Source organism: Anastrepha obliqua, chromosome 1 (genome assembly GCF_027943255.1).
Source record: "Anastrepha obliqua isolate idAnaObli1 chromosome 1, idAnaObli1_1.0, whole genome shotgun sequence".
NCBI classification, from domain to species: domain Eukaryota; kingdom Metazoa; phylum Arthropoda; class Insecta; order Diptera; family Tephritidae; genus Anastrepha; species Anastrepha obliqua.
In genome coordinates, this window is record NC_072892.1 from 75,137,354 (window position 1) to 75,149,866 (window position 12,513).

Here is a 12,513-nt window from a genome sequence, read left to right on the forward strand (position 1 = left end):
CTCGAAGAGGTGATCACAATTGTCCACCGAGATCTTGTGATTTAACACCTTGTGAGTTTTTTCTTTGGGGCCACGTGAAAGAGAAGGTCTACGCCAAGAGCTCATGGTCGATTCAAGACCTCAAAGATGGAATTCGTGAGGCTATCATTGACATAGGGCAGCCACTTTGCAATTCGGTTATGGAAAATTTCATGAAAAGGATATTGTCCTCTAAGCGTGGTCGTGGTGGTCATTTGCCTGATGTTATTTTCCACTATTAACGGCATACCTTCCTCTTATAATGAAATAAACATCAGATCATTTATGGTATATTAAAAATAGTATTGGAAAACCCTTTATATATAAGGTTGTCAAAAAAGTCTTGCGGTATTTTTATTGAATTTTCAATTGTTCATAAAATTGGTTATAATAATGCGATTTAAGTCAAATATGCGCCGTTTTGTTCGATGACAAGTTCCCAACGAGATGCCAACTTCATAATACCCCTCTTATAGAAGCTCGCTTCCCTATTGTCAAAAAACTCGGAGAGCCAATTTTCACAGAACTCTCTTGTGGACAACTTCCGACTACCAAGCTCGTTCGCCATGGACAGAAATAGGTGGTAATCACTTGGTGCGAGATCCGGACTATACTGTGGATGCAAAAGAACCTCCCATCCGAGCTTCCGGATCTTCTGGCGCGTCACCAAAGATGTGTGTGGCCTGGCGTTGTCCTGAAGGAAGACAATTCGGCCTCTGTTGATCAAAGATGGCCTCTTCTGCATGAGTGCTGCATTCAAGCGGTCCAGTTGTTGGCAGTACAGGTCCGAATTGAGCGTTTGGCCATAGGGGAGCAGCTCATAGTGGATGATTCCCTGCCAATCCCACCAAACACACAGAAGAACCTTCCTGGCCGTCAATCCAGGCTTGGCCACCGTCTGGGCAGCTTCACCGATTTTCGACCACGACCGTTTGCGCTTCACGTTGTCGTAAGTGACCCACTTTTCATCGCCAGTCACCATCCGCTTCAAAAACGGGTCGATTTTGTTGCGATTCAGAACCGATTCGCATGCATCCATACGGGCAAAAATGTTTTTTTGCGTCAAGTCGTGTGGCACCCATACACCGAGCTTCTTTTTGAATCCAAGCTTCTTCAAATGGTTTATAACGGTTTGATGACTTATGCCCAGCTCTTGGCCGATGCTACGGCTGCTACTATGCCGGTCTCTTTCGAACAATTCAGCGATTTTATTGCAATTTTTGACAACAGGCCTTCCGGACCGTGGCGCATCTTCGATCACCTCTGCCCCAGAACGAAAACGTTGAAACCATCGTTGTGCGGTGGAAATGGAAACTGTGTCGGGTCCATAAACTGCACAAATTTTATTGGCAGCATGAGATGCATTTTTGCCTTTATCGTAGAAGTACTGTAAAATATGCCGTATTTTCTCTTTATTTTGCTCCATGTTTGCGCCGCTATAACTCACGAACGACTAAAAGCAAACAACAATTAATCAAACACGTGTTAGCACGTGAAAATAGCTTTCCAAAAAGCTCTAGCGTGAACCGATGCGACGAATACAACTAGAACTACGCGCTTGCAAAGACAAGCTTCCGGAAATACCGCACGACTTTTTTGACAACCTTATATTATACATACATAAAGGGTTTTTCAATAAAGGCGGGTAGATGTTGAAATGGAATGAAATGGCGTTTGCTGTGTGGCACGTAGCGCCGTCCTGCTGGAACCACATGTCGTCTAGGTCCATATGGTTCAATATGGGCCATAAGAAATTGGAAGGGCCACCACGTCTACCGAAAACTGGGCGCAATGCACGCAACGTTTGCGTTAATGGACACTCATAATAAAGTTTTATCATTCGAACGTGCTGTTCAATCGTGTAACTTGCCATGATGATTTGCCATAAACAACTGAATAATAAACAAAAGATTTGCCAGATGTCACCAAAACAAAATGGCTGCCACAGGGCGCCAAAATCGACCCGCGCCAATTGAAAAACCCTTTATATGATATATATATATACATATCTTTACTGTTGTGCGCTCGAAGAACCGCAAGAACCGGCGTTAGCTGAAGCCCGTAATGGTTATTTGTTTTCGTCGTAAAAACTTATTTTTTTTAAGGGTTATTAATGAAAAATGTCGATGGAAATAAATCTTACCCAAAATAATGATCCCTTAATTGATTTGCTTATATCCTGTATACTTAGTGTCGTGTACGCGTGTGTACGCCTCGATGGTTTTGTAGTGAATAAAAAAGCGTCGGTTGGGCTTAAACAGGATAGCCAAAAAAGGAAACTTTCATTACTTTCGTTATTGTGATCATGATGACCAGTTGGTGGTAGCAGAGGAAGAGGAGAGGCTCCTCTGCGTTAGAAAGATCAGGTGGAGAAGGACTGGTTAGCAGGAGAAAAAAAACTACTAGCGCGCTTTGTTAAACTCGGCCAAAATCGCGTAAGTGGTTATCACGCCAATCAAGAAGAGGAAGATATATAGGTTGGTGCGTGACCGTCGTTCAGAAGTGCCCAGGTTCGAATCTCAGTGCATGAAACACCAAATGATAGAAAGCGTGTTTTCTAATAGCGGTGGCCCCTTGGCAGACAATGGCATGCCTTCGAGTATATTTCTGTCATGAAAAAGCTCCAAATAAAAAGACTTACACCTCTAGATCTCTACATTTGTGGAACAACATCAATACGCACACCACAAATATGAGGAGGAGCACGGTCAAACACCTGAGTAAAGGGTGTAAGAGTCAATTATATATACTCGTACATATTGGTCAAGGACTAAAAGATAAAATGTAGATACGTAAAACGTTTGTATGGTAAAATTATATGTAGTTTTTTTTATTATCGGTTCTTCAAACTCATATACTGTATTATGCACAGTTACATCCTTTGCGTATTGCATTAAAACTATGGTGTTTGGTTCCAAAATAAAACAATGCCAGGTAGTCAGAAAAATATGGTAGACAAATTTAAAATCTATGCACCAATAAGACCGTTTTATAAAATTTTAGTTATTTCTTGTTCAATTCTTTTCGTTATTTTGTCCAAAACAGCCATATACATCATACTTACCTATAGAATGACTAAGTGTATCATAAAATATTCTGGCGACAATCGGGTAAGCCCAACTAAATAAAGAGAAAACAAAATATTTAGTTAATATTGCTTCCTGTTGCTACATAAATTGTAACATACATTCGATTTATATCGTATGATGAATTAATAACTCTCATAATATTTACTATGGTAGGTGTTTTTATAGCTTGAGAACTTAAAATGATAATACAAAAAAAAATATTTTTGGAATGCATTTTTCTATTATAATCTGGTAGACAATTTTTTTTATCGAAGAAAAAGTAGCTTTACATTTCATAGTATTACACCTATGACATTTTATAGTAATACACCGCTGACTGACTTGAAAAAGAAGGTTAGCAGGGTTTTTAACCTATGCTACCAAACTAAAAATTACCGTGTAATATTGAATGAATACAAAAAAGTTATTAAATATGGGAAACGCAACTCCTGAAAGGCCTTGCTAAGCAAGATCCTTTCGAGAGATCACTCCTGCAGAACTCTTGTAAAAAGAGAGGACGGGGAGTGAGCTGAATCTGCAGAAGAATCTTTGACTATCCTGGTGAATAATCACTTTCCGGAAAATTCTATTACCCCACGTGACATTGTCGACACGAGTCAACAGGTAGGGCTACTTGATGTTTCTCTGGAATCTATTCTGTCAGTTGACAGAATCACGTGGGCAATAAATAGTTTTTCTCCTTTTAAATCTCCTGGTTCTGACGATATCTTGCCTGTGATGCTTCAGAAAACAAGTACCTCGGTGGTTCCTGTCTTGCAAGAAATATACTTGGCGTGCTTAATCACGTTCCCGCCAACTGGAAGAAAACGAGGGTTGTTTTCATACCCAAAGCAAGGAGGAGGGGTCACGACTCGGCCAAGGACTTGAGGCCTATAAGTCCTACCTGATTTCTCCTAAAAGAGTTTGAAAGATTGATTGATTATCATATCCGAGGGTACATCAAATCCAAATTATCTCCAGCGCAGCACGCTTACCTGAAAGGGAAATCCACGGAATCGGCCTTACAAAAGGCCGTAGGGACTGTGGAAAAATTTCATAGTTATAGAGAGGTGCTTTTAATAACATCAGGGCGGAGTAAATTATCACTGCGTTAGATAGACTAGAGATGGAAATACCTATCTGTATCTGGATCTCGCCCCTGCTTGGCTGCAGGGAAATTAATGCGGTCGCAAGAGGAGCTAAATCCAGTAGATTCGTTCACAGGGGGACGCCGCAGGGAGGTGTCCTTTCGCCCCTACTTTGGCTAGTTGCTATTGACGAAGTGAAGATAATGCTAAATAAGGGTGGGGTTAAGGGAGTAGCATACGCCGATGACTTGATCCTGATGGTATCGATACCGTTTCCCTCAGCCATAGCTAAGATTTTGGAAAAGTCACTGGTTGTACTCAGACGCTGGGCTGCCACTTGTGGCCTCCGAGTCAACTCTGAGCTGGAGCCATTTACCAGAAAATATAAACCTCTCGACTTCCCAAATTAAACAACCACGTTCTCCCGCTCTCATCGGAAGTTAGGTATCTTAGAGTGATATTTTGCTCCAAACTCCATTGGAAGCTACACATTAAAAATCGGGTAAAGAAGGCCAGTATAGCCTTCTAGTCCTGCAAATCTATTTATGTTCGGTAAAAAATTGGGACTCAAGCCACAGGTCGTGCTGTGGACGTATCAGGTCAGTCCATAAGTTCGAGAGTTTTTTAAAGGTGGTTTCAAAATTAATAAAAAATATGTTTTAAGTATTTATTAATCAATAATATATTTTCCTTCATTATGTACAATGTCTTCCCAACGTGTAGGCAAATTTTAAATTCCCTGCTCAAAAGATTGTTTGTCCTTGGAGCCAAAATACGCTTCGAGATCCCTTTCTATAGCTTCTTTTGAGGAGTAGTTCTTGTTACTCATATGGGATTGAAGTCCACGGAAAAGGTGATAATCACAAGGTGCAATATCCGAAGAGTATGGTGGATGCGGCATTAGCTCCCATCCGAGCTCGTTCAGCTTGCCTAATGTTTCCCTTGCGGTATGAGGTCTTGCGTTGTCGTGGTGAAACAAAACTTTGCGTCTATTTACTAAAGACGGTCGAATTTTGTTAAGTTCCTCATTCAGGTTTGATAGCTGATGGGAATAATAATCAGCAGTTATCATCTGGTTTGGTTCCAGAAGTTCATAATAAACAATACCGGCCATATCCCACCAAATAGACAGGAGAATCTTCTTGGGGTGAAGGCCATCTCTAGGGGTCGGTTCTGGTGTTTCATCTTCATCTAACCATTGGCGTTTGCGAACAGGATTATTGTAAAGGACCCATTTTTCATCACCAGTATCGATACGATTCAAAAAACTTTCATTTTCAACACACATTCACTCTCTGCTGAAGGTTAACGACAAACAGTCTAAGCGGAACCCATTTTCCCAGCTTTGAAACATTTCCCAACTAAACCAGGTGCCTGTGAACTGTTCCATGCGTTGAATTTAACCTCTGAGCTATCATATCCACCGTCTATAGTATCACTAAACTGGGGAGGGTGCAAAGGACTGCGTACATTGGCATCACCGGAGCATGTAAAACTTGCCCCAGTGCAGCCCTGTATGCCCTTTTGCATTTACTTCCCATCGACTTTTCCGTAATTTCCATCGCAGCTCAAAGTGCAATCAGGTTAAAGGATATTGGCCTATGGAGACAATCTCTCAAGGGACATGGTAGCATTTTCGGGCAGTTAACACCGTATTTCTCCGAACTTCGAACAGACCTCTCTATCTGCAAACTAGAGTTTTCTCTAAATCAGCTAATTTATCTATCTCCTTTAAATTTCCGAACAGTGCCAGTGTTTCTCAAGCAGAAGTCTTTGCGATCTTGCAGGCATGCAAAATGCTTAAGGAACCCGGGAACGCGGGATTAAGGCTTTCACGACACTATGGTGCAGAACGAAATTAGGAAACTCATGTAAAGAAGATATCAAATCTCTTAGGTGTTCAGGTAACATTTCTCTGATCTGGGTTTCAAAACATAGGAACACAGAGGGAAAGGAAATTGCTGATGAGCTTGCCAGAAAGGGGATTGAATTGGACTCAAAGACCTCCTACCCGGTCATCGGCATCCCCTTGACAGTTGTTAAAGGGGAACTGCGCAAATTATTTCTCAGGAAAGCGCAGAAAAGATGGGGCTCCATTTCTTCATGTGAACTTCACGCCATTCAATTTCCAAACTCGTAGCTGTGTTTACCGGTCACTGAACGATCGGCACAAACGCGGAAAAGCTAGGGTTATCCAGAAGCTTTGGGGACCTTTCAGAGAAGGAGACTGTAGAGCATTTTCTTTGTAAATGCCCGGGTTTGACAGCTAGAAGACTAAGGTCACTGGGAGCTCCTTTCTTCGACAGCCTAGGGCAGTGCCCCAACCTAAATCCAATCAATATTCTCCATTATATCAACAGCTCTGGTTGGCTGTAGATATCTGCTTGTTGAAGGTCTCATAATGGTATCAAAACGGCGCTTTAGTGCTACTTGAGGAGTGCCAGGTGCACTTCAACCATTTCACCTACCTACCTACCTACACCTAGCAAAGCTAGCAAGTAATATTTTTCGGTATAATAATACAAACAATTAAGATTATACAACATAACTATGATGTGAGGCTTGGTTCTTCGTAGTCTTCTTGTGTATATGGCTTCTCTTAGTGCTCACGCTTAGGTTTATGTCCTCTTCCAGCATTTTTTCATGTTTTGTAGCAAAGATAGTTGTAATGTTGACTATCTTTTCCATCGACAGATCGTTGTGCAGATCAGTATTCCTTATATACTCAGGAGCATTGATCATGCCTCTGAGGACCTTATGTTGAATGATTTCGTTGCTTGATGCAGCGGTACATCCCCACAAGTGAACGCCGTATGTCTATACTGGCTTTAAAACTTGATTGTAAAGAAGTAATTTATTTTGTATTGACAGAGTTTCTGCCAATCAACCACTTATGGTAACCTTTTAGGGTTTTATGTCAATTTTGTTAGCTTTTATTTTGACGTGTTCCTTAGCCTGCTGCGTGTACACATTTGCTCTCGTTTAGTTTAATTTTCCAGGTTTTAGTCCACATTATAATGCCATCTACTGAAGCTTGTAACTTTCTGTTTGAACCTCTGAATCCGCTTCGATTTTTTTAATGGTTGAATAAGCCTGATTTTGTTCTACTATAAAATACCTTTCAGCAATATATGATTCGAGTAATTCGGTGTATTGGTATGGCAGCATCGTTTTTATTTTGCAGATCAGGCCTCCATGCCAGACTTTACCGAATGAATAAACGTGTTTGTTTTCTATAGCTTCCTCAATGGTGTATACTTAGCGATGTATTTAATCGATCGTGGAATGTTTCACTTTAGAAAACCAAAATGGTGAGTAGGTATTAGTTGCTTGTATTCTATTATTTCTTTTAAGTATTTGGAAAATAATTTTTCAAGTAGCTTTCCGATTGCTGAAAGTAATGCAATTGGGCGGTAGGATGTGACAACATTGGGGTTTTTTCCCGGCTTTGGATTCATTTTAATTTCAGAAATCTCCCAGTGCATGGGTATATATTTGAATTTCAAGCATGCATTCATTATTGAAGTTAGTTTTATTAATGCTTTAGGTGATATATTTTTTAGCAGACTGGCTGAGGTTAAGTCATATATCCTGGACTTTCTTTAATTTCAAGTTTGAAATTTCCAAATGCAGTTATGCTGAAGCAAGAAGCCTATACAAACTATCGAACCCCATCAACCTAAGCCAAATGCAATCTTACTCTAAATTCTTCTAAACTCAACACAAGTTTCTCACCACATTATCGCTCACAACTCAATGGATCATACCTCTTCAAACGGCACTACAGTCACCACTCAACCACTCAACTCCACTAACCAATCCGACACATCTACGAACACGTCTTTTTCAAGTTCCCATTCAATCTCTCAACACTCATTGGATCATACTCATACTCCTTCAATAGCCATCACAATTCGACACCTCAATCTCTCTCAGCTAACTCAAACCATCAAAACAGCATCCACTCAACAGCAAATATCCGCTCTGTCTCTCTAATTCATTATCCAATTACACCAACTATTAATACAATGGACTGTAATCAAAACAATAGCAACGACGAAACTAATGCATCAACAACTCACTCCAATCAATTTTCTGTTCACTTAAATCCTCTTACTACACCCTACAATTCCTACAACACCGCAAACATTGAATCCACAACTCCTCCCAACACAATCCCTCAGTCTCTACTAACAACAATATCCGTGATGCACAACACTACTACACCTTGGGAGCTTAAAGAACCAGGGCTGTAGGTTATTTTTTCTTGAAAATAACACTAATAGCAAGCATAAAAGGTACAATATTGATAGTTAATATTCTTCAGTGGAATATTAAAGGTTATCAAAATAATTACTTACAACTAGAAACCCTAATCAAAAGTCGCAAGCCACATATAGTTTTGTTTACAAGAAACCCATATTAAACCCAGTTACTCACCATATTGACCCAAACAATATTCGCCATATTTTCATAACTTCTCTAACATTAACTATTCTAAACAAGGCTGTGGAATTTTAATCCACAAAAATCTTTCACCCAAAAGAGTCTATATAACTTCCAATTTATCAGCCGTTGCTGTCGAATTCAATGTTAAATATCCAATCACTGTTATTTCTGTTTACATTCCCCCAAACCAGACATTCTCTCACTCAGACATATTGCAACTTACCTCTTCAATAAGTACTCCTATAATCATATGTGGCGATTTCAACGGCTGGAGTCCACTTTGGGGTTCACCAAGCGCTAATCGAAGGGGCACTATAGTCGAAGATTTCATTCTTGCTTCCTACTTGTGTGTTCCCAACAATAATAGCCCAACACACTTCTCCACCCACAAATCATTCACACATGTCGACCTGACTATTTGTTCACCAAAACTATTCCCCATTGTATCCTGGCACCCGCTACATAACAGTGACCACTTTCCGATAGCTTGCTCTTTTTCCATCTATACTCCAAATACCCCCAGCATTAAAATTACTTCTATAGAGTTTTCCAATAACAGGTATTACAGGTGAATGGATTGCGCTATCGAGAGATGATTAACGATTTTTACGGCCGGAATTGGAGGGTATTGATCTGGACAACGTTTATTTTCAACAAGACGACGCTACGTGCCACACAAGCAACGAAACCATTGATCTTTTACGGGAAAAGTTTCCGGACCGTGTTATCTCTCGAATATCAAAATAACACCTCTTATTGGAAAACCCTTTAGGTACATCACTACCAAAGCTAACTGGGAGAAATTTAATAATATATTAAGTGACAAGCATTTTGCTTACTTCGACAACATCAACCCTAATAAAGAAGCAGCAACAATTCACAAGGCTATGAGGATAGCAGCGAACCTAGCAATACCACGGAGCCATCCCCGTAAACCCTCAAGTAATGTGCCCTGGTGGTCGCCAAAACTAGGTTAACTACGGCTGGAGAAAATGGTAGCCCCTAGGGATTACCAAAGGTGCCTAACTTTTGATTCACTGATAATTTACAAAAAGCTTAACGCCCGTTTTAACAGGGAGAACAGAAAGGCAAAATCCATAAGCTTTGAAGAAATTGCCAAAAAACTAAACCCTAACTCCCCTACTCGATACATAAGGAAGGGTATACAAGCTCTCACGGAAACATATCATCCTCACTTTATTAATTCAATAACTGTAGATAACACAGTAATCACAAATCCCTACTCCATTTCATTAGAATTTGCATAGAAAATTTCAAAATCTTCGGAAACATCCAACTTTCCACCCCAATTCATAGCCTCTTCCAAAAATATGCGTTACATGCGTGCAACCGACGCCACCGACCACCTTGCTCTTTCCTTTAATATAATATCAGCATTGATGAAATAGATTCTGCTTTAAAACTATGTAAAGGTAAGACCCTGGACTTTGATCAAATAAACATAGACTACTCCAACTCTACAACTCAATTCTTAATCTTGGCATAGTACCTATATTAAAACCACAGAAAAAGTATCGCTTATCGAAAGTTATCGGCCCATCTCCCTAATACCACGTGTGAGCAAAATAATGGAGAAAATTAGTATATCAAAAAGGCTAATTTGGTTTTTAACGACCAATCAGCATCTATCATCATTCCAAGTTGGATTCAAAGCCGGTTTCAGCACATTGGATGCCTTACCTTTTCTTGACCACTACATAATTATCTTCAAATTTCTCCAAAAAAAAAAAACACTCATCTGTTCTTGCAATCGACTTTGCTAATGCTTTTGTCACATACTTCTCAAAAAGCTTGAAGGCTGGAAAGTTGGACCTAAAATCTTCAATTAACTACATAAAATTTTTTCTGAGCAATCACTAATTTCGTTGCAAAGAAAATAACAGCTTTTCTCCCATTTTTTCTCTTCACAATGGAATCCCTCAAGGATCTCCCCTCTCTGTGACTCTTTTCTTAATAACTTTTGACGAAGTTAGCAAAATTATGAGCCTACAACCAAACATTAAGCATTGTCTATACGCTGACGACTTATTTTGAATATGCAATAATAAGAAAATAGCTGATATTGAAATCATTTGTACAGCTCTAAGCGCCTTGGACGAATGGTCAAAACATTTGGGTGCTCTCATTTCATTTGAGAAATATAGCCCTGGTAGCTGTATATTACATTAATCTATAATTTTAATTATATTTTAATAAATAATAATAATAATAATAACATTATTCAACATTGTTTTTATGTTATTTTAATACAAATTAAAATTTCTAAGTTTATTTTGTAAATGATTTCTAAATGTAATGCTTGGCAACACTGAGTGGATCAATCAGCTGACACGATTCTACGGAATTTTCCAAAATCCTAAAATGAAATCTACAATGCTACGGAAGGGTGGTAATTTTTCATTTACATGGAGCTCTGATTAGTTTTATCGTAACAGCTGACACGATCCTGCGTTTACGTCGGTTAGTGTGCGTAGCATCATGCTGGAAACAGTCACCGACGTACGTAGTTCCTTACCGGAGCCCCTAGAAAGCATAAAATTGAACAAAACTCATCCCGTAGAGAACAACTGCGTTCTTTTAGTTACATATTTACACAATACATCGGTTTGTGTGCGTATGTGTTTGGTTGTATCTACACAATTTTGCCATTTTGCCACTTTTTCACACATCCGCGTTATCAGTTACAATTTTTCATTGTTTAATAAACCAAAACCAACAAATGCAAATAACGGGTGGCTGATGAATTTTGCTACATTAAGAAACTCAAATAACTTTTTTTTTAGTGTATGGAATTCATTTATTTTTTTTTTCAAGTTGAAGGTCATTAAATTTTATTAAATGTAGCTTAACTAGTTTTAAAAATAATTGAATTTAAATGCCCCCCATGCTCGTTGACACAAGTGCGGCATCTTAGTAAAAAGTTGTTCATTGCTGCTTTGAGAGTTGCGACAGGAATAGCCGCAATTGTTGCCCGAATGGATTGTTTTAGTTCATCCAAATTTGTTGGCTTTGTTTTATAAACTTCTTGTTTACATAAACCCTACAAGAAAAAGTCAGGTGCAGTAAGGTCAGGCGACCTGGGGGGCCAACGAAATTCGGAGTTTCTTCAAATCAGTTTATTGGGAAATTTTCGTCGCAACTCTGTCATAACAGTCTGGGCTATGTGAGACGTTCCCTATCTTGTTGAAACCACACAGAGTTGAAAGGAATTCTCTTTCGGCGTAGTTCTGGATAGAAAAATTCTTTCAGCATTTTCAAATAACGGTCTCCAGTAACCGTAACGGTATGACCATTTTCTTCAAAAAAATAAGGCCCGACAATACAGCGTGAAGGAACCGCACACCACACTGTCACGCGAAGAGGATGCAATTCCGTCTCGTGGAGTATCTGTGGGTTAGAAGTACTCCATATTCGACAATTTTGTTTGTTCACATTGCCGTTTAAATCGAAATGGGCCTCATCAGACATGAAAAGGCAGTTTAACATGTTTTGGTCTTCTTCAACCATTTGCAGGATCTTCTGGCAAAATTCCAAGCGAATCGGCAAGTCTGCTGCATTCAGTTTGTTAACCATTTGAATTTTGTAGGGAAATAAGTCTAAATCTTTGTGCATTATTGTTTGCAAAGACTGTCGGCTGACACCAAGTTGAGCAGATAAGCTTCTTGTTGAAACCCTTGGATTGCTTTGTATAGCTGCAGCTACAGCAGCGATCGTTTCCTCCATCCGAACTGGTGGGTTTCGATGATAAGGCCTTCTTGCGACTGTTCCTTGCTCAGCAAAAGTATTCACCAGTCTCATTATGGTCCATCTGCTCGGGGGATCGCCGCCAAACATCCGCCTGTACTCTCTCTGTACCAAAACTACGGACT

General features: G+C 39.6%; 1 protein-coding gene across 3 annotated transcripts in view; it reads right to left on the minus strand.

The window, feature by feature from the left end:
- Positions 1 to 12,513, minus strand: part of LOC129252326 (endothelin-converting enzyme homolog) — a 101,033-nt gene that overhangs the window by 44,211 nt on the left and 44,309 nt on the right. For all 3 annotated transcript variants that reach the window (XM_054890921.1, XM_054890920.1, XM_054890919.1), the window contains one exon: positions 3,083 to 3,138. In XM_054890921.1, coding sequence (XP_054746896.1) covers positions 3,083 to 3,138 — 56 coding nt within the window. The remainder of the gene's footprint in view (positions 1 to 3,082; positions 3,139 to 12,513) is intronic.